The sequence below is a fragment of the Ovis canadensis genome, chromosome 11 (genome assembly GCF_042477335.2).
Source record: "Ovis canadensis isolate MfBH-ARS-UI-01 breed Bighorn chromosome 11, ARS-UI_OviCan_v2, whole genome shotgun sequence".
Taxonomy (NCBI): domain Eukaryota; kingdom Metazoa; phylum Chordata; class Mammalia; order Artiodactyla; family Bovidae; genus Ovis; species Ovis canadensis.
The window spans coordinates 48,862,774-48,888,186 of record NC_091255.1 but is presented as its reverse complement, the minus strand read 5'-3'; the positions used below and the strand labels follow the sequence as shown (position 1 = coordinate 48,888,186).

Sequence of the window (25,413 nt, the reverse complement as noted above, 5' to 3'; positions counted from 1 at the left end):
CACATTGAAGATGGAAGGAGAGATTGGGGTGACATGTCTACAAGTCAAGCAAATAAGGTTCCCATAACACGAAGCCATTGTTACCTCTTGAAAGTGTACATCTGAGTGGGGTTTGGTGTAATCACAATGGTGTACAACCATCACTAACATCTAATTTCAGAACATTTTCATCACCCCAAAAGGAACTCTACATGTTAGTAGTCTCTCCCACTTCTGCCCTCTTCCCAGCCCCTGGCATCCACTAATCCACTCTCTGTCTCTATGAAACTGCCTATGCTGGAAATTTCATATCAATGGAACCACACAGTATGTGACCTTCTGTGTCTGGCTTCTTTCACTTAGCATGTTTTCAAGGTGTACCCATGTTGCAGCGTGTGTTAGCATGTCACGCCTTTTTGATGGCCTAGTAATATTTCATTTTATGAATATACCACATTTTAGTTTACCCATTCATCAGCTGATGGAATTGAGTTGTTTCTACTTTTTGACTATTGCTAGTAATGATGCTATGAACATTCTTATATAAAGAGTTTCTTTTGGGGGTGATGAAAATGTTTTAACTATACTCCCATATAAAATAAAATTTAAAAAAATTATAAAATAAAATGTTCTACAACTGATTGTGGTGGTGATTGCACAGCTACATACTTTAAATAGTGGCTGTGAATTACATCTCAATAAAACTGCTACTTCCCCCTACATGCAAAACACTATGCTGTTTTGAGATGTATACATATGTAACGAAAGTTTACAGAAATGCATAAAAATGATACCATGCTCAGAAAAGTAGTGGCCTCTGGGGAGAAAGGAAAAGGGTGTGACTGGGGTAGGGTACCAGGGATCTCAGGTGTAGGGTAAGATTTCATTTCTTAAACTGAGTGGAGACCGGTGTTCATTATATTTGTCTTTAAACTTTTTGTATGAGTGAAATGTTACACAACACATTTAACAACTTTTGAACAAGAGTGAGTGGTTGGGATACACAGGATATTTGCCAGATGCAAAAATCACTGCATACTAACTGCAAAGCGGAGGCAGTGGGGGGGGGGGGGAGGGTATCTTTTTAATGGAGAAATCTGGCAGTGTCTCTTTAACCACAGAGTCAACCTCAGCCACCACTGACAGGGGCCAGATGGACACTATTTGCCTCCTGGTGTAATGCTATTAACATCACCTATAAGGTATTCTTCCCTAGAATATTTAAGCTCCAGAAAACCACTAGAACTATACGGTCCAATCTAGGAGCCGATAGTCACTGGTAGCTGTTGATCAATTAAAATGTGATTAGTCTGCACAGACATAGAAAACGGGCTTGTGGTTGCCAGGGGAGGTTAGGGTCAGGGAGGGATGGACTGGGAGTTTGGGGTTAGTAGACTATAGCATCAGAGAAGGCAATGGCACCCCATTCCAGCACTCTTGCCTGGAAAATTCCATGGACGGAGGAACCTGGTGGGCTGCAGTCCATGGGGTTGCTAAGAGTCGGACACGACTGAGTGACTTCACTTTCACTTCTCACTTTCATGCACTAGAGAAGGAAATGGCAACCCACTCCAGTGTTCTTGCCTGGAGAATCCCAGGGACGGGGGAGCCTGGTGGGCTGCCGTCTATGGGGTCGCACAGAGTCGTACACAACTGAAGCAACTTAGCAGCAGGAGACTATTGTATTGAGAATGGATAAGCAATAAAGTCCTACTATATAGCACAGGAAACTATATTCACTATTCTGGGATAAACCATAATGGAAAAGAATATTTTAAAAATGTGTATATATATATGTATAACTGAGTCACTTTGCTGTACAGCAGAAATTGACCCAACACTGTAAATCAACTATACTTCAATTAAAAAATAAATTTTAAAGTGAGTAGTCTGAATCCTCATATGCTGCAAGTAAAACTGCACACCAAGGTTCAAAGACTTAATACAAAAAAAAGGAAGGTAAAATGTCTCATTAATATGTTTATATTGATTATAAGCTGAAATGACATTATTTTGGATAGTGAGTTAAATAAAATATTGCAATTAACTTACCTGTTTCTTCTTACTTCTTTAATGTGAGTACTAGAAGAATTTTAATTACCAACATGGCTCACATTATATTTGTATTGGACACTCCTCTCTAGACAGAACCAGTAGCTTAGACTCTACAGAGGGGATGAAGGTACAAGTAAACACGAGTGTGGGGAAAACAATCAGACAATTCATGTATTTACAAGATATCTGTCTAGACTGAAAAGTCAATGTCATCTAGAAAAGAAGCTATTCTAGATTAAGAGGCTAATGAGATCTAACAGCCAGATGCAATGCATAGACCTTGATTACATCAGGATTTTTTTCCCTAAACTTTTTAAAAGATTTATTTTTATAAATTTTTATTTATTTATTTTTGGCTGTGCTGGGTCTTCGTTGCTGCCTGCAGGCTTTCACTAGTTGTGGTGAGCAGGGCTACTCTTCATTGCCGTGCACGGGCTTCTCATTGCAGTACCTTCTCTTGTTGGGGAGCACAGACTCTAGGCACACAGGCTCCACAGTTTCACCACGAGGACTCAGTAGTTGCAGCTTGCAGGCTTAGTTGCCTTGCAGCAAGTGGAATCTTCCCAGACCAGGGATCAAACGCGTGTCCCCTGCATTGGCGGGTGGACTCAACCACTGGACCACCAGGGAAGTCCCTTAAAGATATCTTTGAAACAACCTGGGAAAAAATATAGACTGAATATTAGCTGATATCATGGAACTACTGTTGATTTTCTTAGGTGAGATAATGGTGTGGTGGACATGTAAGGCAATGTCCTTATTCTGAGAAGATTCTTACTAAGGCTTTTAGGAATGAAGTGATATTAACATTTTCAACTTACTTTCAAGTAGCTTGGCAAAAGAAAAAGCGTGTGTGTGTGCATGTGTGCATAGAGAGAGAACAAAAGCAAATTTAACAAAATGTTAATTATAGAGTCTAGAAAGTTCTAAGTATTCGTTGGACTAATTGTTCAGCTTTTCTGTGTCTGAACTCTTTCTTGATGAAAAGTTGAAGAAACAAGACAAAATAAAATAGGAACGAATGGGGGGACTTTCCTGGTGGTTCATTGTTTAAGAATCCTCCTTGCATGCTTCCCTGGTGGCTCAGTGGTAAAGAATTTGCCTGCCAATGCAGGAGACACGGGTTCGATCCCTGGTCCAGGAAGATCCCACATGCCTCAGAGCAACTAAGCCCATGTGCCACAACTGTTGACCCTGTGCTCTAGAGCCTGGGAACTGCAACTCCTGAGCCCACGTGTTGTAACTACTGAAGCCCATGCTCCACGACAAGAGAAGCCACTGAAATGAGAAGCCGTCACACTGCAACTAGAGAAAAAGCCTGCACAGCAATGAAGACCTATCACAGCCACAAATAAAAATAAATAAAATAGAAATTATTTTAAAAAAGAATCCTCCTTGCAATACAGGGGACTCAGGTTCTATCTCTTGTCAGGGAACTAAGACCCGACATGCTTCGAGGCAACTGAAGTTGCACACCACAACTGAACCCATGCTCCACAACGAGAGAGGCTTCCTGTCGCAGTGAAAGATCCTCCATGATGCAACAAAGATCTCAGGTACCACAAATAAGACCCAATGTAGCCAAATAAATTAAATAAGTAAATAAGTTTTTCTTTAATAATAAAAAAAAAAGGGAATGAATGGGACACGAGGAGGTAGAGACAATCTCTTCAGGAAGTCTGGCCTAGAACAAGAAACAAGAAGTGAAGGGGGAAAGTAGCTAGAATGGACATGTCAGCTCAAGGAAAGTGTTTATAAACATGGAGAGTTGAGGGACCTCCTTGGTGGTCCACTCTCCCAATGTAGGCGGCAGGGGTTCAGTCCCTGGTTATTGTTCAGTCACTCAGTTGCGTCCCACTCTTTGCGACCCCATGGACTGCAGCACGCCAGGCTTCCCTGTCCTCCACCATCTCCTGCAGCTTGCTCAAACTCATGTCCATCGAATCAGCAACGCCATCCAACCATCTCCTCCTCTGTTGCCCCCTTCTCCTGCATTCAATCTTTCCTAGCATCAGGGTCTCTTCTAATGAGTTGGCTCTTCGTGTCCAGTGGCCAAAGTATTGGAGTTTCAGCTTCAGCATCAGTCCTTCCAATGAATATTCAGGACTGATTTTCTTTAGGATTGACTGGTTGTTCTCCTTGCAGTACAGACTCTCAAGAGTCTTCTCCAACACCACAGTTCAAAAGCACCAATTCTTTGGCACTCAGCCTTCTTCACGGTCCAACTCTCACATCCATACATGACTACTGGAAAAACCATAGCTTTGACTATGCGGACTTTTGTTGGCAAAGGGACATTTCTGCTTTTTAATATGCTGTCTAGGTTTGTCATAGCTTTTCTTCCAAGGAGCCAGGGTCTTTTAATTTCATGGCTGCAGTCACCCTCTGCAGTGATCCTGGCACCCAAGAAAATAAAGTCTGTCACTGTTTCCATTGTTTCCCCTCTATTTGCCATGAAGTGATGGAACTGGATGCCATGATCTTAGTTTTCTGAATGTCGAGTTTTAAGTCAGCTTTTTCACTCTCCCCTTTCACTTTCATCAAGAAGCTCTTTAGTTCCTCTTCACTTTCTGCCATAAGGGTGGTGTCATCTGCATATCTGAGGATATTGATATTTCTCCTGGCAATCTTGATTCCAGATTGTGCTTCATCCAGCCCGGTATTTCCCATGATATACTCTGCATATAAGTTAAATAAGCTGGGTGGCAATATACAGCCTTGACATACTCCTTTCCCAGTTTTGAACCAGTCCGTTGTTCCACGTCTGATTCTAACTGTTGCTTCTGGACCTGCATACAGATTTCTCAGGAGGCAGGTCAGGTGGCCTGGTATTCCCATGTCTTTAAAATTTTTTTCACAGTTTGTTATGATCCACACAGTCAAAGGCTTTAGTGTAGTCAATGAAGCAGAAGTAGATGTTTTTCTGGAATTCTCTTGCTTTTCTATGATCCAGTGGATGTTGGCAATTTGATCTCTGGTTCCTCTGCCTTTTCTAAATCCGGCATGAACATCTGGAAGTTCTCGGTTCACATACTGCTGAAGCCTGGCTTGGAGAATTTTGAGCATTACTTTGCTAGCATGTGAAATGAGTGCCTGGTAGGGGAACTAAGATCTCACATGCCACATGGCGCAGCCAAATTTTAAAAAGGCGGGGGCGGCAAGAATTGAGAAGGTTTAAATGTGTAATGGAAAACACCCAGCAGAAAAGCAGAGAATGAAAGATTTGGGATATTCTAGTCAAATTTCTCATGCCTGGGAATAGTCCCCGTGATAGACTCAACTGTACCGGTCCCAGGCCTCTTCCATGATGAGACGTAATCTTGGTGGCGACACCTAGTGGATTCAAAAGGCACTGCTTAAATTCTTCAAACCCCAGATCCAGAGAGCACCTTATTATTAATACATTGGTCTGACTGCTTCAAATTATTTCCACCTTTTTACTCATTGCTAAGCCAATCTCTGGAGGTGCAGCATTACTAAGTAAGTTCACCCTCTCCCACACAGCCCACAGAGCCCCAGTGCCTCATCCCCGACTTCCCACATCCACACCTAGGCCATCCAACTCTGTGCCTGCTTCAAGTCCTGGATTATCTCTTTTAAGAAGTTTTATTGTCGCCACCCTTAACCTGCAGACCATAAGTGAATCTCTCTGACTTATTTCCTAGAGCACTTATCATCTTGTGTCTTGTCCTCTTTCGACCCCTATTTCAAATCCTTATTCATTCAGCAAATATGTATCGAGTGTCTTCTCGGTGCCAAGTACTGCTCTTGGTACTGAAGAGGACTATGACAGACTCCCGGAGCTAACATTCCTGGGGCAGGAAAGTCAAATGGATGAAAAAGTATAGATGATGTCAGGTAGCAATGAAAGCCTTGTAGAATATACAGGAGAATTGGGGGAGACAAAGTGGGGGGGTGGTCAGAGCATTCAGGAAAGACTCAGGGAAGAGCAAAGGTAAAGCCCCTGAGACAAGAATGTGTTTTAGGAATGATAAGGCAGTCAGTGTGGCTGGAGAGGGTGAGGGAGAGAAGAGAAAGAAAGTGAGGTCAGAGAGGGGAGATTTTTGTTTTTAATCTGTGTTATCGAATACAGAGGAGTGTTACAATCAGGATTGTTTTCATTGAAATATAACATGACAGTAAAGTGTATTAATATAAATCTCAATGAACACACACTCACACTGTAACCACATTCAGGTCAAGATATAGAATATTGTGTTTATGGCAGCACTATTTACAAAAGACGTGGAAGCAACCTAAAGGTCCAATCGATGAGTGGATAAAGAAGAGGTGTACATATCATATACACAGTGGGATATTAGTCATAGAAAAGAATGGAAAAAAGAACGCTATTTGTAGCAACATGGATGGACCTGAGATTATCATAGTAAAGTAAGCCAGCCAAAGACAAACATCACACGATATCACTTATATGTGGAATCTAAAACAAGTGATACAAACGAACTTATTTATGGGACAGAAATGGGCTCACAGACTCTTATGGTTACCAATGGGGAAGGGGGGGAAGAAAAATTAAGAGTTTTGGATTAACAGACACACATTACTATATATAAAATAGATAAACAAGTGTATACTGTATAGCACAAGGAACTATATTCAATAGCTTTCTATTTTTTAAATTTCAATTTTATGGCCACATCGTGCCACGTGGGAGATCTTGGTTTCCTGTCCAGGATGGAACTTATGCCTCCTGCAATGGAAGGGTGGAATCCTAACCTCTGGACCACCAGGGAAGGCCCCTATATTCAATATCTTTAATAACCTATAAAGGAAGATAATAAAAGAAAATATGTGTGTATATGTGTGTTATATACATTTTTATATAAGACTGAATCATTGTTTTGCACATGAAACACAACATTGTAAATAAACTGTACTTCAATTAAATAAAAAGATGTAGAACATTATTATCACCACAGAGGGTTTCTCCACACCACTTCAATACTCTCTCCCATCCCACAAGCAACCACTATTTTCACTTCACTCTCCATAATTTTGCCTGTTTTTAAACTTCTCTAAACAGAATTGTACAGTGTGTAGTCTATACATCTGGCTTTGTTTACTCAATGTTATATCTATGAGATTCATTTATACAGGTGAGTGAAAGTCGCTCAGTCGTGTCCGACTCTTTGCGACCCCGTGGACTATACAGTCCATGGAGTTCTCCAGGCTAGAATACTGGAGTAGGTAGCTGTTCCCTTCTCCAGGGGATCTTCCCAACCCAGGGATTGAACTCAGGTCTCCCGCATTGTGGGTGGATTCTTTATCAGCTGAGCCACGAGGGAAGCCCATGAGGGGAGTAGTCATTTGCTCCTTTCTTTTGCTATGTAATGTTCCATTATAAGAATATACAATCAATTTGTTCATTCACCTGTTGAAGGACACTTGGATTTTTTCCAGTTTCTTTATCATGAACAAAACTGCTATGATCATTGTTGTGCATATTCTTTGGTGGACACAGGCACTAAATTCTCTTGGGTATACATACACCCAGGAGTGGAAATGCTAGGTCACAGGTACAGAGTACATTTAATCTTAGTAGATATGACCAGACAATTTTCCAAACTGGGATTACCAATTCACACTCCCACCAACAATTTATAAAAGTCCTAGTTTCTCTGTTTCCTCACTGATACTTGGTATCGCCACTTTCTTTAAGCTTCCATGTGTGTGCGCTAAGTTGCTTCATTGTGGACTCTTAGCGATGACCCTATGGACTGTAGGCCGCCAGGCTCCTCTGTTCATGGAATTCTCCAGGCAAGAGTACTGGAGTGGGTTGCCATGCCCTCCTCCAGGGGATCTTCCTGACCCAGGGATCGGACCCACATCTCATTTGTCTCCTGCATTCACAGGCAGGTTCTTTACCACTAGTGCAACCTGGGAAGCTCTTCTTTAAGTTTAGCCATACACTATCAGATTTAGGTTTGTAAAAAAAGTACCCTGGTTGCAGTATGAGGAACTAACTGGTGGGGTTAGAAGCGGGTTGGAGAGAAGAAGCTGAGAGCCCAGGTAGGAGGCTAGCGCAAGCATCCAGGGAGGACATGAAAGTGGTTTGGACTGGTGGTAATGGAGAAGTGGACCGATCAGGATTTGGTTTTGGTTGTTTTGCTTTGTTTTTTGTTTTCGGCAAGGCATGTGGGATCTCAGTTGCCTGACCAGACACTGAAGCTATGTCCCCTGCATTGGAAGTGCAGAGTCTTAACCACTGGACCACGAGGGAAGTCCAGGATGTGTTCTGCAATTGAAGATGCCGGGCCAGGCAGATGAGATGAGTGAGGGATGAGGGAAAGGGGCATCATCAAGAGTGGAGCCCTAGATTCTTGCCTCAAAAACTTGGGTGGGTGAGAAGACTACTTTCTGAGATGCAGGAGACTGAGGGAATAACTGATGCAGGAGGGAAGGTCAAGGGCTCACATGTGACTGAGTCCGCAACGTTTCCTGGAGGTCAGGCTCCCATTAGAGCCGAACACTAAGCTCTAGTTGCCCCACATCTTAGTATATCTTAGTATAACTGCGTGCAGAGTGCATGCATCTGGGTAGCAGCAGGGAATGTGCACGCTGTCTGCAATGGACAGATTTGGGTTAGGGGCCCTGTTCTGCCACCTCATTCACCCTGTAACTTGGACACTTTGCTGCGACTGTCCAGCTTCCATCCTCCACCTCACAGTGTTAGAATTAACCAAGATCGCATATCCATGGCACGCCTGAAACACAGAAGAGCTAAAACATTCATTCTTGCAAGTTCCAGGCACTTGGCGGCGTGGCTCCCGAATCTAGCAGCTTTTCCTCTCACCCACGTTTTTCAAAGTCACTCCAGAACAGCCCAGCCCAGAGTCCTGATAGATGGATTCCCTCTCTCCCCTTTTGGCCCTTCCCCAGCCTCAAAGAAACAGAATGGAGAACAGCAGGAGGGTCGATTCATAGATTTTTATCGGCTTTGACTCCAGCAGGTTTCTGCAATGACAACCGAGCCTATACAGCACACACGGTTCACTCTGGTAGAACTGTGGGGCATGGGAAGGGGTCTGGGAGGCCTGTGGGAGGCAGCAGGGCAGGGGTCAAGGCCAGAGGTGGGCAGCAGCCGAGACTGGACCAGGGGGGGCCCAGGGTTTGGTGAGGACTATGAGCACTGGAGTGACAAGGCTGCTGAGAGGCATCAGGAGGAAGGGTGGCTGCAGGGACAGGAACACACATCAGCAGTAGCAGGGAAGAGTGGACAGACAGAGGTCACTGTCTCTAGGGATGGAGGGGGTGGGACACAGCGCCTGTGGACGTGGAGGGGTGGGGAGTCTATAGACATATTTTCGGGGTAGGAACAAGACAGACCGCAGTATAAAAGGGACTGTACAATGTAACCTATGATACACTGTTTACATATGATACAAGGCTCTTTCTCTCCTTGAGTTTTAAAAAATAAATTTACAATTCCCGAGCTTTTGGTAAAAAATATATACACTCTCAGAGCAGGAGCAGCAGCTGCTTTGGCTGGGGCTGCTGCTGCCTCTTCGGAAGGGAAAGAGGTGGTGCCATAAAGGAGGGTGAGGCTGCGCCAGGAAACCTCACCCCGTAGCTGCCGGGAGTCTTGCACCCTCAGCCCTGGAGGCCCCTGATGGGAGAGGGAGGGGAGACTGAGAGGTAACAAAGGCATCGCCAGGGCCCAGTTTTGCTTTTCCAGTCTCTGCCGTTCCCTGCCCCATGTCGGGGAGCGGGGGGCGGCTGCCTGCCCCAAGTACAGGGGTCCACCCCACCCAGCTCTGATGGGAAGGACCAAGGGGGGAGCCAAGACAGGGAGGAGGATGAGACCATGTGCTGGCATCCTTGCAGAAGAGCCAAAGGGAGATGATAACTCCCTTCTTAGCAGTGGTGCTGTTGCTAAGTCACTTCAGTCGTGTCCGACTCTGTGCGACCCCAGAGACGGCAGCCCACCAGGCTCCCCAGACCCTGGGATTCTCCAGGCAAGAACACTGGAGTGGGTTGCCATTTCCTTCTCCATGCGTGAAAGTGAACAGTGAAAGTGAAAGTGAAGTCGTGTCCGACTCTTAGCGACCCCATGGACTGCAGCCTACCAGGCTCCTCCACCCATGGGATTTCCCAGGCAAGAGTACTGGAGCGGGGTGCCTTCAGACACCCTAAAATCAGGAGGATGGGCAGAAATCAACCTTGAACTCCTGCTACCATGACTCACCCCACTGCAACGTGGAGGGAGGGTCCTGTAGGCAGCTTAGGCCTGTGTTTCCCTGAGCTTCTTTTACCCTCTCATCAGAGCCCACCCAGGGAACTTTAGGAGACCTGAGTGGGGGACCTGTAAGGGCTGATGGTAACCCTCCTGTCTGCTCCTGCTCCCTGCCCTCCAGAGCAGCTTCACCCACAAGCCTGGGTGTGCAGGGCAGCGGAGGAGCTGGGCAGGGAGTGGTGGGGGTAGGGAAAGCACCCCATACTGTTCCGGGAGCAGAGCAGACAAGGGTAGCACCAAACAGAAGGACCCCCTCCCCAGGACACACAGCACCTTCCCTCAAATGCCAGATGCAGCGCTACTCCTTCAAAGGGGCCACACGCGCATGTGCAAATACACACACACACACACGCACGCACGCAGACAGACACAAGGGCAATATCACATCTGGCGGTGCATCTAGGGGTCCCAGCCCTCACCAAGAAGTAGTCAGGCAGATGCCAGGCAGAAGCCAGGCAGGTGGTGGAGAGGAAGGCTGCCAATCCCTCCCACAGCTCTGCTCTGTGAGATGAGATGGGGCGGGGGGTAGGCAAAGCCTTCCTGCCTGCTTGGGTAGAGGAGATGGGAAACTCCATCTCCGGAACAGACCTGGATGGGAGGGGCCAAGGAAGGAGCTCTCTGCCCACTGCTTCCCCTGGGAGGGCAGGAACTAGCAGAGGGTGGCTTGGGCTTAAAGGAGCACGGGGGAGAGGACTTCAGCAGGAAGAACAGGCTTATGAGTCCAGGGCTCAGTCCATTCAACTCCTTCCTGTGGGGCAGGAAGCGGCTCCAGAAGAAAGCTGTCAGGTGTGGGCAGGGAGTTGTGCAAAGTGCTTGAGTGCCAGGTGCCCAAGGACCCTGGTGAGGGGCCGACCAGAACCTCAGTTCTCACTGACTGTTGGCCTCCAGCTTGTAGGAGAGCTCGAAGAGGAGGTTCTGATTGTCGATGACCTGGAACTGGCGCACGTAGGCCTTGGTCTGCAGGTGATGTGGGGAGGCCTCCATATCAAGGCCTGGGGATGTGAGGACAGGGAGGCAGGCGGTCAGGGTGCCCTTCTTCCCCTGCACACAACCAGCCCGAGGGAAGGAAGGGTGTGGACTGGGGTGGTTGATGGGCAGGAGGGCCCCCGGGAAGGCCGGGAGAGAATGGAGAAATGAGATGTTTAAGGAAATAAACACTGGAGTGCGGGAGTCTCCCAGAAACCCTCCTGCTCTGTCAAATCTCCACCTGTAACGCCCTCAAAACCCCAAGTACTCACAAAGGGGCCGGCTCCGGTATTTGCGGACTGTCCTCACTTTTTCGGCCACTGAATGCTGGGAGATGACAAGAACTGAGTCCCGAAAAGGGCCCAGAAAGGTGCTCCCCTCCCAAGGCTCCCCTTCCTCCACTGGACCAAAGAAGGGGTGTGACAGGGGGCCAGGTTAGGGAGAGGCAGAGCTGCCCCTGCCCCAAGCTGCCTGTCAGTTTTGGCACCCATGGGCAGGTTGCCACAGTGATACCACCAGAGAGACAGTCAGGAGTCTGCCGGGCAAGCTGGGCACCATGTGGAAAGGTGCGGTCTTCAGGGGTGTGTGTGCCAAGAGCGGGGGAGGGTACCAGCCACCCCACTCATGGGACTGGGGTTGGCAAAGTCACTCACCAGCTTCTCAATGTTCACCAAGCCATCTACCAGGGTCTTACTTCCCTCGTGCAGGAAAGTCAGGTCTAGGGATGGGGAGAGAAGCAAAGGGGTAAGAGGGGGAGATCCACTTTTCCTGGAAGCGACCCGAGGAGACCTGTAAAAATGGTTCGCTGTTCACTTGACCCCAGAAAATCATGCAAATCAAGAGGTTCAAATCTTTGTGTTCACTTTAACAACACTCGTGAAACTGCCGAGGCCACTAAGGGGACTGCATATCGAAAAAGTCACCCAGTATCTGGAGGATGTCACTTTACAGAACCAACGCATGCCATCCAGTCGTTACAGTGGTAGAGCTGGTAACCAAACAGACTCAGGGTTGGTGGTCCAAAGAATGCTGAATTTTTACTGCACATGCTCAAAAATGCAGAGAGTAATGCTGAACTTGAGGGCAGAGAGGCAGATTCCCTGCTCACTGAGCACACCCCAGTAACAAAGCCCCCAAGATGCTGGCAGGTCTTACAGAGCTCATGATCAGATCAACCCATACGTGAACCCTCCCTGCCACATGGAGATGATCCTTATTGAAAAAGAACAGACTGTTCCTGAACCAGAGAGGAGGCTGCACAGAAGAAAAAGACATCCCAGAAAAAAACTGAAGAAATACAAACTTATGGCTGGAGAATAGATCACACACACACAGATGCAAATAAAAGTTTACAAAAAAGGGAGAGGAGGTCCAAAGGGCCCTTCCCCTTCCCCAAACCACATTCAACCTGGGGGCTTCTCTCTATGTGGCCACACACAGAGCTGAATTGAGAGGGGATTGAGGGCCTGAACGGGGCATGGAATGTGTGGAGAGGAACATAGCTTAGAAGCCACTCTCACCTTTGAGGATCAGAGGCACGAAAGGAATCACAGGAGGTTTCATCTTGGAGATCACTTCCCGGTAGCTTTTGTGGTTCCTGCAGGGGTCCTAGGGTTCCACAACAGAGGGAAAAAGTGACAAATAGGCCCAGTGTACCCTAAAGTTGTCCCCCTCCCCCGTCCCCCAGCCCCTTCCCTACAAATATCTCCAAACAGACAGGGGTGTGTTTGGGTATTTAAGTGGGGACTTCACTGCTGTATCCTCTTCTCTGGGGAAAACAAAACTACAACCCTCCCAGCTTCCCTCCCAGGGTGGTGGGCTGCAGGAGAGGGGTGGGGAGGGGGGCTCCCAGACACAGAAAACCTTGAAAGGGAAGCTGGAGGTGAAAGGTTTGCAGGCACTGAGTCTCTGGGGTGCCAGTCCAGCGGCAGATAAAAGAGCCAAAGCCACTCACCGTCAGGTTCTCGAATTTGCGGAACAAGTTCTTGAATTTCCCTGGCAGCTTCTGCAGGTTGAAGGAAGGAGATGTCAGATTCTGGAGCTCCTTGGGTTTCACAGGCCCGCCTGGCTAATCCCCAGGTGTTAGGGGGGGAAAGGGCCGGAGTGCCTGGCACGGGGCTGGGAAGCCTATGGGGTGGGGAAGTAGACCCAGCCTTGGGCTAGGTCTGGGGCGCTGGCAGCGGCCCAGAGGAATGATCTCTTCTGGCGAAATGGAGACCACTGCTGATACCTGAGCCACGCACAAAGCCTCCCTGGGTGCGGGCTGAAATCCCAGAGCCCATTCTGCGACCTGGGCCGAGCTGCCTGCGCCCAACCCACCACCCCGCGGTCAGGCGCGGATTCGCCTTCACTGATGTGCACAGGTACCCGGCCCTTTAGCCCTGCCCGGTGCCCCGGAGCTGTAGTCGCCAGAAGAGGGCGCCTCCTTCCAGTCCTCACAAAAGCTCCCCAGAGGTGAGCAGCCGTCCCGGGAAAGATCTCTGGGGTGAGCCCAGGGATGTCAAGACTGTGTGTGGAGGCCAAGATCCCCGAGGTGGGTCGGCCCAGGGGGGAGGCGAGGAGGCGGTCACCTCACCTCCCAGGTGAGCCTCAGGCGGCTGACGGCGGCGTTGTCCAGCCCCATGACCACGGCGTAGAAGGACAGCAGATCCTGGTTCTGCTTGCAGCTGCGGGGGCGGGAGGCGGGGTCAGCGGGGGCGGGAGGCGGGGTCAGCGGGGGCGGGAGGCGGGGTCAGCGGGGGCGGGAGGCGGGGTCAGCGGGGGCGGGAGGCGGGGTCAGCGGGAGGGGAGGCGGGGTCAGTGAGGGGCGGGCGGGAGGCCAGGGATTCCCCCTCGCGGCCGGCCGGCGCACTCACATGGCCGCGATCTTGATGAACTTCTTGAGCAGCTGCGCGCGCTTGCCCGGGGCCTCGCAGAGCAGCACCTCGGTGGCCACCCAGTGGGTAACCTCGCTGCAGCGCTGCAGCAGCAGCTCGAGGTTGGCCGTCTCCCGGCGGCCGCGCTCCCCGTGGAACACGTAGTCCACGAACTCCAGCTGAAGCCGGGGCGGCGGAGGGGGCGCCATGGCGTGGGATGGAGGCGGGGGACGGGGAGATGACAGTGGGAGGCAGGGAGCCAGGACAGGCAGGAGGGCGGGGGCGGGAGGGGTGGAAAATAGAAAACGCGGGGACAGGACAGGATGCAACGAGGAGGAGGGGAAACAACCAACATTAATAATACTCTACGATCTACTGAAAGCTTACACGCTGCCAAGCGCTTAAACCATCTGATCAACCTTACTGTCGCTGCCTTTTCTTTAATAGTGAATATTTTACAAATACTAACTGTGGGTCAGGTTCTGTATAAGCGCCACTTGGATCCTGAACCACCCTGATGGAGGGCGGGGGATGGTCCTCTCTTTCTTCTTTTTTTCCCCAGATTCGGGGACAAAGGCTTAGAGAGGTTCCCGCGGCACACTGTCCCAGGGCATGCTGCAAGGACGCGGAGCGTCCTAAGCAGAACTTTCAGCCCAGAGTGCTGCCTCTCTGCAGGCCCCCAACCCAGCTGCAGCCTCAGTCCCCACCTCGTGCACACAGCGGAACAGCTCCCAGTGGAAGGCGGTAAGGTGGTTGGCCACGTCCTCAGGCTCCCCGCGATGGATCTCCGTGTCTCCAGGGGAGACCTGGATCTCCTCAGGAAGGGGCACCTGGTGGGGCAGGCAGGGGCACAGGGGCTGGGCTTGTGAATTTCTGCCCCAGCCCCTCTCAGCCTCTGCTACCAGCCAAGGCTTATGAAGGAGTTCTTACCAGGGCCTCAAAGCTGTCTCGGGTGCAAGCAAACAGGTGGCTGTTGATGCCCAGTGTGGTGAAGACACAGTCTTCAGTCGGCTGGAGAAGGACCTTCTCTGCAGGAGAATGAGCTGCTTTGCCTTAGCATCGACCCCTGCACCCTCGCATCCCCCAGCCACTGCCCCATCCCGACACTCCCAACCCTGCACAGATGTACTCTAGACTAACGGGACTTGTCATCACTGGCCTATGCTGTATTTAAACGACAGTTTTCAAAAAATGGATTGTCTTGCATTTACAACCTCCTTTTGACTCCCAACATTCTTTTTAGCTCTTCTCTTATTCTATCATCCCAGTAACACTGAGAAAACAAGATTTTTTTTTTCTGTCTTAGAGGAAAATAAGGCTATAACTACACTGCAGGGATTTTTGCCTTCCTACTGGGATTGGAGGCCCATCCTGTGTCTTTGGTCTCAAAAATGTAGCATCCGTAGATGCTTGAGGAGGTTAGAGGACCAGATCCCTAGGTGAATAAGAGGCAAGCACCCAGAGCAGCATCCAAGTGTCCTGGACCACTGTGTCCCCAACTTTAATGTGCATAGATATCACCTGGGGATCTTATTAAAACACATTCTGACTCTGCAGGTCTAGTGTGGGCCTGAGATACTTTTTAGCAAGCTCCCAGGCGATGCTCCTGTGGCTGGTCCTAGGGCCACACTTAGAGTAGCAGCCAGGGCCTAGAATTCAGCTGTTACTTCTGCCCCCGGGCCATTGGGCTTGTGAGTTTCTCTCCTTGTCCTACCACTCCCCCGCCCACGCCCCACCCCCTCACCAGCCCAGCTCTTTCTGACCCTCACCTCCTGAGGAGGCCACAGCAACCAGGATGAGGGAATCCTCACGCCCCGCAGGCTCCTCTGAGTACTGCAATTTCTCCGTCACAGAGCCCAGAATGTCCTGCACAGATGCTGAGAGGCGGCTGCGTATGGTCACGTAAGAGTGATCAGGCATGTAGACCCGGCAGAAGACTAGACAGAGACCGGAAGGTGGCTTTTCACCAGCGGGCAGAATGGCAGCATCAGCACAGCCCCCGCCTGAGCACCCCTGTTTCCCACCCCACTGCAATCTTAAATGGGTTGGCCTCTGAAAAAGATGTGAAAAGGACTGGTTCTGAGACAGAAGGAAACCCCATAGAGGGTGCCCGCGATCCGGAGACCCCTCAGAGCCCCCAGAACACTCACTCTCATCGGAACCCCGGAAAGCCACGCGGGTCTGCAGACAGGAGTCTATCCGACGGAAGTGGCGGAAGAGTGGCTTTACCTGCTTGCTGGGCGGCTGGCTCTCCTCCGGGATCCTGGTGTGGACACCACTGGGCATCAGAGAGCCCAGCCAGGCATCCTGCATGCCAGGCAGGCAGCATCAAGCAAGGATGTCAGAACCGGGTCAAGGATGCCCCAGCATCAGGTTCGGAGAGTGGTGAAGGAGGTCAGAAGACAGGACCACGGCCAGCAGAGGACAGCTGTCCGAATGACCGAATCAAATGCCACCTCCTCCTGAATTCTTCTCTGTCCACCCCACCCACCAGCAGAGGTCACCTTTTTGTCTCAATGGCTGTAGGACATTGGGCTAATATGTGTTTACCTTCGTGTTTTATCTCTTCTACAAGATTGAGAGCTGACTGAATTTTATTTTCAACCTCCAGGCCTAGCACGCTGCCTGGTACATGGCAGGTGTAGGTCATCAGCTGTTTGCTGAATTTTACTGACAAAAACTTCACAGTCTGGGAGGGAGACAGACTTGCATACAGCTACCTCTCACACCAGACAGGAGGTGTTAGATGATATAATAAGGGCACAAGAAGAGTTTTGTTGGTACAGGGAGGAGGGGGGCGGGGGGACAGCTACCGCCAAAAGATGCTTTAATGAGAAGATGGCATTTGACCTGGACCTTGAAGGACAACAGGAAGAGAAGGGGGTGGGAGGAGGGCACTCTGGGGTGGACCATATAAGTGATAGCAGGAAGTTGAGAACACACAGGTGTTCATGGAATTGGTGGGTGTATAGGGAGTGTCATGAGTAAGGGGGGATGTGGGAGATGTGAAAGGAAGGATCAGCAGAAGGCAGACAGAGAGAGGGGCTAGGATGTTGGGGGGGGCGTGGATATTTTGGGAACAGAAGCACAAGGTTGTCAAGTTTGAGAGATCTCTCTGGCATCAGCATAAGACACAAAACCACAAGCTAAAGCCCTGGATCAGAGGCTGTGGCTATAATCCAGGTGAGAGATACTGAAGCCTAAATGAGGGTTATGACAGTGGGATGGAGAAACTGAAAGGGCTGAAAAGATGGACAGATGGACACAGTGGTGTCTTGAAGTCAGCTCACAATGGCTCGTGAAGGCAGACTGTTAAATTTTGCCAACTGCTTTTAAACACAGCCATTAAAAAATTAATTATAATAGATAATTGTATATAAACATGTATATATTTTATAAACTTATAGCCAAATTATTATAATACAAAAAATGTCATTTCCTAACTGTTTCACCACGTTCTCTGTGCTCTTCAGGCTATTTGCGTCTGTTGGATTTGTATGGTAAAGGTACTACACAATGACCTGCTGCTGCACATCTCTTCCCAACTTCACATTCAGTGACATCATGCTGGGAGCTTGAAATTAACCATGGTGAGCGAATATACACCATGGGAATCAGCAAAAGTTACAAGTCAGGGCTCTTTTTCCTGGAGTGCTGGTTGTTCAATATTTATCAGTACACCACTGGACAGACAAATAAGTGGATGGGAGAATGGACCCCCAAAATGACTGGAAACAATGCTTTGTGCTCCTCTCCAGTAAGAGAAAGGGACTGAAATCAAGGCATCTTGGAGTCCAAAAGCCAGAGGCACCCAGCCCTCTAATTGAGGAACAAGAGGGACTTTTTTCCTGGCCCCTCCCCAAGCCCATTCCCCTCACTTTAGCTCCACTGTTTCCACAAGCTGGTGCAGCCTCAGTGTGTCCTCTCGGAGGTCCTGGTAAAGAGACTCATCCTTCATAATCAGCAGGTACAGGTCCTGCAGAGACAAGGAGAAAGAAGGTGAGGGCAGAGGTCTCATCCCAGCATCACTCTCTGCAAAGGCAGGGCAGGGCCTCCATGCCTTCAAGCACAGAAGAATCCTGTAAGCTAGGACTTGCTGGCCTCTTTTCTTCCAGGTACCCAGCTTGAGAAGTATGGTTCCTTCAAAAGGGCCCCTTCCAGAGCAAACAGCCTGGTCACCCACCTTCTCATCCCAGGCCCACCTTGATGATGCGGCCAGCCCCCTCTTCCTCCTGCAGCAGCCCCTGGTAGGTGTCCAAGAAGTGAAGGAGCATGGCTAGACAGGCCTGCTTCCGGCCCAGCCCCTCAGGGCCTTCCATGCCTCCTGCCCAAACAAAGCTGACCCCTAAGTTAAGAAAAAGCCCTGGCAGGCAGACTTGAGGACACTGGTAAGGGGTATGGAAGGCAAGGCTTTGCAATGGGAGCCAAGGCCAGCCCTAAAAATTCTCTAGGTTTGGGGCCAGAGAGAAAGGGGCTCTGAAGTTCCCTGGAACCAGGACCCCTCATGCCCCAGCCCACGTTTTTGTCAGAGTAGGTAGGGATGGCACCCACTTGACCACATGCAGCTCTTGCCTATTTGAATTTCACTTGAAGAAATTCACTAGAAGCTACTCCGCCTGGACCCACCCAACCCCTGATCAGCCCACAGCCCAGAGCTCACAGTAGGCTGATAAAGGCTGATGGTGCTAACCACAAACCTGACCATCTCTCTGTGTAAGGCCTGGTGTTTCAAAGAGAACCTATGATATTCTATTCACTGGCCTGCCATTTACAATTAGGTCCTAGAATAACTTGGTGAGAGGCCCTATGAATAGCCCAATCAGTGACTTGTCTCTAGTGACCCTATGAAAGCACAGCCATGACCTGATGTTTCATCAGACCCTGTAATAACTCGCTGGGCAACCGGATGTTTAGAGCAATAATTCAGTGGGGAGACAGGCGCTCTTAATAGAATAATAACACCTTACATCCATACAGGGCTCTGCAGTCTCCAAGCACTCCTACCTCTACTGCCAGAATGGTCTCCACAGCAGCCCCAGGGGCAGGTACTGTTTAGCCCTGTTTTACAGAAGGGGAAACTGAGGCCCCAGGAAGTCAGGTGATCTTTCCGAGGTCACACAGTTGGTGAGTGAAGAACCTGGGATTGAAACCCAGGTGCGTTTTCTTGGGAAGAGCTTAGCCCCTCACATCCCATGGCATGTGGGATGCAGGGAGTGGCTCCCTCTTGACCTCCCCTTTTGCAAGCTTCACAAAAGGATATTACTGGTGCAGCTCCTGCAGAAATTTCTCCGTGGGAAGGAAGAGCGAATGAGTGAGGACGATGTCATCCAGCAGGGTATCTGTAAGAGCAGTCGCCACCACTGATGTCAGGAGGGCACTTCCAGGACCTGGTTGGACGCTCACCACGCCCCCTCTCTTGCCTCAAGGGCAAATTCTCTTTAGCTGGGCTGGAGCCTCAGCCACTTGCCCAGTCATGCTCTGCACATGCCCCACCATACATACACACACACACACACACACACACACACACACGTGAAGGTTCTGGGCAGCCGCTGCGGGGGTGGGGTTGGCAGCTGCCGAGGCAACTGGAGGGAAGGAGGGGGCGCCCTCCGATGGCCACGCCCACTTCTCTAGTGTGCGTGGGTAGCGGGTCACTTAATACGCCAAGCTTGAGATCTGTCCGGGAAGGGGGGTGGGGAAGAGAGGTAGTCCCTATAAGTGTCTCTAGGCAAAGAGAACTTCTAAGCACAGAGGTAGGGTCAGGGGCAGCGTTTGTGTGTGTGTGTGTGTGTGTGTGTGTGTGTCCCTCCTCCCCTCCCCACTCCCTACCTAAGAGTTTTGAGTTCCAACTAGGCAGGTGAGAACCAGCCCCATTAAAAGGGAGAGGGACGACTGCCATCGCTTTGATCCCAAAGCCTTTAAATAGAAAGCTTATGTCCTCCAGCTGCCCAGGGATGGAAGAGTTAATGATGCAAGGGTGGAGGGGAGTGGCTCCTCACACCACCCTTTCCCCCTCCACACCCCCATCTGGGCCTGGCTCAGCCAGTCAGCCAGGTACAAGGTCGCCCTGACTTGCAGCCAGCCCTGGGGTGGGGCAGGGCAGCCTGGCACACACAGACAGGCAGGGCACGGGGAGGGAGCCAGGTGTCCTCATCAGAACAGGTTAGGGCCAGGTCCCCAGGTACTGCCCCAAGGCTTCTGATGGCCCTTGGGTCACCATCCCCTGGCCTCCAATTCTAGCCATGAAAGTGGAGCGGGTGAATCAACATGAGATCCTCAACTTCAATGATTTCATTTCACAAATGAGAAACCAAGGCCCAGAGCTGAGAGGAACTTGCCTGGAGCTGGAGTAAGAACCCTGACTCCTGCGTTTCTGTTCTTTTCTCACTGTGCTTGAGGCAAGCAGAGTGTCAGAGTGAAGTACAGTGGGCAGTGGGGGGCTGCTTTGGCTTGTTTGGGGTAGCTTGTACAAGTCTCCCCCGCCCACACACCCTGGGAGGGAACTGAGATTGCTTAAGAATATTGGTTATATTGGAGAATATCAGAGTGGCAAGTTAAGCTTGATTCTCATCTATTCTAGGACTGCTTTGGGGTTCCCCCAAACCAGTTACTCTGGAGATCCAGCCTGCCAGTCCAGGTAATACAGTGACAGTCAGTTCAAGAGTCCTTCCTCAGGGGGCACTGAGCAGCATCTGTGGCACCAGGCCCTGGCAAAAGGGGAAAGACAGTTTCTCCCTTTTTCTCTCTGCCCAGTCTTTAAAGTGAGTCAGAGAGCCACCGCAGCCCTGATCCTCAGCCCCAGGGATGGGGACGAGGACTAGGGATGTCCCCAATCCTTCCCTCTACTCTTTATCTCACAGGAAAGATAAACAGAGCAAAGGAAGAAGACCATGGGGCAGAGTGGGGGAAATGGTGCCATAGGGGCTGCAGTTTGGTGTCTGTCTCTTCCTAGGCAGGCTCTGGTCCAATGCACAGCCTCCCCAGGGAATGTGTCATAGAGACACAGTGTGTGTAGTGTAGGCGGGAAGTTATGGTTAAGAGAGCTGTGTGTGTCTGATATTTTTCTAATTAAATCCAAAAGGTGTCAGCTCCCCAGGGCAACTGCAACCTGAGCCAAAGAGAGTACTTGGGTCTTGAGAAAAATCTAGGGGAGTGGAGCCCCATTCCGCACACCTGGGTTAGGGCTACCTGCAAAGGTCTGGGAGCAATGCGTGAAACCCCCATCTGCAAGCCCTCAGCCTGGACTCCCAATCCTCAGACCCCACTGGGTGTTAGTGAAATGCTGACAATTAGTCCTGAAGACCCTTGGTCTTTTACTTCAGCCGCTTACCACCAATCTGGGGCCTCAGTTTCCTCAAAATGTCCTTAGCAGGGGTGCTGGTGGGGAGTGGCAAAATAGCTTCATCATTTAGGGAATAAGCCTCTCAGGGTGTGGTTATTTTTAAAGAGGCCCTGTGCTGAGGCCTGCCGCCGGAAGGGCGGGAGCTGGAGAGGTTCAGACCCCCCTGTACGCTGCAGGGCCTGAGGTCTGCCCAGCCACCAGACACCTTCTGAATCCGCCCCCAACTAGAATACCTCTCTCCACACGCGTCCCCCCCTACCCCAAGCTGCTAGGGACAATGCATCCCTTTGCCAGAGCCTAAAGGCAGCTTGGGCCGCTGTGTGCCTGTCTGGCGCTGCCCCGCCAAGTGGGCCAGCCCTCTGCTCTGGGCCTTCTAAAGAGAACCCGGGACTCCTAGAAGGTCTTTTGGGGCTTGGCCACCTCTAGAGGGCTGCACTGACTGGTCTGGGCAGCTTCCATCTTAGTGTGTCAAGCTCTAATTCTCAGCCACAGAAGGAGGTAGTCAACACTGGGGACCCATAGGGTCTGGATGAAATGTCCAGGGGAGAGGAAGGGAGGCTCAATGAGGAAAAGGGGTTCAGCTTCTTCTCCAGGCGTGGGTGAGGCTGCTACACAGAGGAAGGTGGCACTGTCACTTCTCTGCTGCAGAAAGCTCTGTCCCTCCCATAGACCCCTACCCCACTTCAACCGACCACTCAACCCCACACCAAGGCTCCCGCACGGCGCCACCCTCACCGTCCAAGGGCAAGCAAGAGGACCCGGGTGGGGGAGGGGCAAACCCTACTCCGGGATGGATGAGCCAGCCCACTCCTTACCTGAAGCGGCGCTGTCCCTGGTGGCCCCTCCGGCCAGCCGCTCCAGAACCCAGTTCAGAAGATGCTCCGGCCGCTCGGGGGCGCCCAGAGGGGCCCAGGGTGGAGGAGTTAGAGGCTCGCCGGGGGACAGCTCGTCTGAGGAGTACGAGGAAGGGGAACGCAGGGGTCCCCCTCCCCCGAGCGGCCCGGGCCCCGGGACCTCCTCCAGCTGCAGCCAACAGGGCCCTCCGCTGCCGAGCTCTTCCGCGACCCCCGCCGGCTCTCCTCCGTCCTCCTCTGGGGGCGGCTCCAGCCCCGGCTCGGCGGGGGGCTCCCGGAGGAAAGCTGGGAGCAGCAGGCGAGACACGCTCTGACGCCGCTGCAGCGGCCGCGGTCCCCCGGCTGGACCGCCGCCCCCGCCAGGTCCCCCACCCCCTCCAGGCCCGCCGCAGCTCCCCGGACCCCCGCCGGGACCTCCCGCCACCGTTCGCCCCGCCAGCTGCGACGTCTGCTTCTTCAGAAATTTCTCCAGCGGCTTCATAACCCCCCCCCGCCCCTCTCCTCAGGGCCGCCGGGGGACCCAGGTGTCCCAGGCACGGGCGGGGGGGGCAGGGACACGATGCTCAGAGCCGGAGGGGCAGAGCTGAGGGCCGTGCCAGGCTCCGGACTGGGGCCAGAGGTGCCCGAGGCTCGCTGGCAGGAGTCCAGTGGCCAGTGGCCGGGGGAGGTACCAGAGGGAAGGAGTGCCGGCTCTCAGTGGCCCCCCATGCCGGCTGCAGCGCACGCGGCCCAAAGGGTGGGCTGGCTGCGGGGCCGGTGCCCAAAGGATCTGCGCTCCTGGGCCGGGCTGCGGCGGCAGAGGCAGCGGGCGGAGCGCAAGGCTGTGAGGACGCGGCGGCGGCGGCGGCTGCGCTCCTGGCCGGGGGGAAGGTGGCAGAACTGAGACCGCGCCCCCTTCTCCAGTCCCCGCCCAGTCCCCGCCCCTACCCTTCATGGGCCCGCCCACCTGGGCCACGCGAGGCTTGAACTTGGGGCGCTGGGGCTGACGGTGAGGGAAAACAGTAAGGGGCTGAATGGGATTGGGTTCGGAGTAGACGCAGACATTAATGGCAAGGGTGAGGGAGTCATTTACCAGTGGAGAGGGAGCTTCCTGGCTCGAGGCTTACGAGGACTCTTGGTATCACTGCAAAAAATCAGGCTGCACACCTTGATGGACCTGCCTGTATTCAAGTGAGGGAGGCCTACAAAAATTGCTGACTGGGTGTCCATAACTCTCGATCTCGATTGTGCCCTCTGTTGCCCTACTCAGTGGAGTATGTGGTCTTTATCTTCTTTCTGTAAAAAGGGCTGGGGAGGCCTCGAGTGAAATGGCATTGGAATGGGGGCGGGGGGCGGGGGGGGGGGTGCACCAACCATCTGCCCTTTCTGGTAGGGCACAATAGATGGTGAGGGCCTGGCCTGTGAGAGGCAGGTACTGGCAGGCAGGTAGAAGCCAAGCAGAGAGTAGCAGGTTGTGGCAAGTCTAATTAGGGTGAGGAGAAGAGATGGTAGGCAGAGGGAGAGCGAGACCAGGAGCACAAGGGCACCTTCACCTGCTGGCAGCAGGAGGAAGCAGAGCCCTGGAGATGGGTGACAAGCTGTAGAACTGCCAACCAACACCATCAGGCATAGAGAGACCCTCCAGAGGTGACATAGCCATGGAGTGGGGAAAGCGGTACCGAATATGCACTCCAGATGATCCTTATTTCTGATGCCTATGCTCAAAGCATTCTGTCGCTAAGGATAGACTGTCCCAGGTAAAGGCGGGTATGGAGACACGCTGAGGGTAATCACGTCAAGTGTAAAGTAACAAGGTGGGGCAGTGGCACCAGGCAACATGTGGGTTGAGGCTCCTTGGACAATGCCCCACCTCTGTTTACTGTGCATGGGCCAGGCAGAGAAGGAATGCGAAAGCCTGGAGTGGTGGCAGAACTGAACAGGGTGTGTACTACACGTGTCACCATGTGTGCTTATCTGGTCCGATGTGTACAAGAACATGTGTTCACAGAATTAAAGCTTTGCACACCCATCTGTTTGTGGATTTGCAAAAAGGAACAGTAAAAAAGGAGAGAACACAATTTTGGCTGACAAGCTAGAATAGAGATCCAAGTATCAGTTTCCTGATACTCTCTTCACTGGATACCCTGATGTCCCTGGGGTCAAGAGGGGAAGCTGGCTGGAGTGGCTTGGAGCTCCCCAGGCATTTCATGAACTGAGTAAGAAGAGAGGAGGGCTCCACTCCCAGCACATGCCACAGTTACCAGATTAAGCTGGTTGCCTTGGTAACGTCCTCTCTGGGCAGGATTTGGGATTGTCATTTAGGAAGGGGGAAGAATTGGGGAGTGTGGAGCGTGTTGGGGCTGCAAATACAAGGGTCAAAGAGATTCCTGGAAATTGGAATTGGGGATCAGGACCCCAGCACCCTCCAACTACTCAAGGACATCAGGCATAGACTAAGTTCAAGATCTTGAATCAGAGAGGAAAACCAGCATCAAGTTATGGTGCTCCTGGAACAGCACTGGTTCTCGCCCCAGTTGCACATTGTAATCCAGGGAACTTTTCAAAAATAATGTTGCCCCGGCCACACCTCAAATTAATTAAATCAGATCGCTGAGGTAGGGCCAGGGTTTATGGTATTTTTTTTTTTTTAAAGGATCCTCAAGTGATTTGTGTAGCCAGGATTGAGAATTACTGCCCTAGAGGGACAACCCAACCTAAGTGGGCTACTGATGCTGGGAGACAACTTTGGAATTTTAAGTCCTTTGTTGTTCTGATAAGGCCCACGTGCTGACCTCATGGAGAAGATAGTTGTCAAGGCATCTACACTCTATGATGGAAGAAACAGGGAAAGAGGGCGGTGTGATTAACACCTGTGAGGAGAATGGGGCCAAAAAGTTTAAGCACCCAGTCCATGGACTTCTGGAAGGGGATAGAGCAGGACTACCTAAGGCTGATTTGTCTGCCCCTAACAGTTGCCTTCTTTCTGCCCACTGAGAGGCAGGCTGGGAGGGCAGAGAACCTGGGGGCTTTGCTGAGCTTGAGTTTCTTCTTGCTGAGCTGGTTACCAGGGCAACAGAGAGAGCAATGGGATCTAACTGCAGGACTGGAGAATCAAGAGGCAGGGGTGAG

At 51.2% G+C, this 25,413-nt stretch overlaps 1 protein-coding gene across 4 annotated transcripts; it reads right to left on the bottom strand.

Moving 5' to 3' along the window:
- Positions 1-1,946: 1,946 nt before the first annotated feature.
- RAPGEFL1 (Rap guanine nucleotide exchange factor like 1) lies at positions 1,947-23,147 on the bottom strand. Of its 4 annotated transcripts, XM_069543401.1 has the most exons (15): positions 22,267-23,147; positions 19,370-19,448; positions 18,312-18,447; positions 17,988-18,085; positions 16,260-16,372; positions 15,879-16,046; positions 15,040-15,137; positions 14,817-14,939; positions 14,110-14,288; positions 13,830-13,920; positions 13,209-13,259; positions 12,775-12,862; positions 11,908-11,972; positions 11,527-11,581; positions 8,968-11,280 (listed from the first exon to the last, which is right to left on the bottom strand). In XM_069543401.1, the coding sequence occupies exons 1-15, from the start codon at positions 22,784-22,786 to the stop codon at positions 11,156-11,158; spliced, it is 1,989 nt and encodes a 662-aa protein (XP_069399502.1). In that variant the 5' UTR covers positions 22,787-23,147; the 3' UTR covers positions 8,968-11,155. The 4 variants fall into 4 exon arrangements, with proteins under 4 accessions (XP_069399500.1, XP_069399501.1, XP_069399502.1 ...); XM_069543398.1 differs by having other exon boundaries at positions 15,879-16,372; XM_069543399.1 differs by lacking the exons at positions 8,968-11,280; positions 11,527-11,581 and adding an exon at positions 1,947-2,692 and having other exon boundaries at positions 15,879-16,372.
- Positions 23,148-25,413: the final 2,266 nt, after the last annotated feature.

Bases quoted from the DNA above. Each gene is read 5' to 3' on its own strand.
- RAPGEFL1 (XM_069543398.1), bottom strand. From the start codon at position 22,786: ATGAAGCCGCTGGAGAAATTTCTGAAGAAGCAGACGTCGCAGCTGGCG. The intron at 18,448-19,369 runs ATATCCTTTTGT...CTTAGGGGTCAG, and splicing joins CTGCAGGAGCTGCACCAGTA to CTTTGTTTGGGCAGGAGGCA. The intron at 18,086-18,311 runs GTGGGCCTGGGA...TTGTCTCTGCAG, and splicing joins GGGCTGGCCGCATCATCAAG to GACCTGTACCTGCTGATTAT.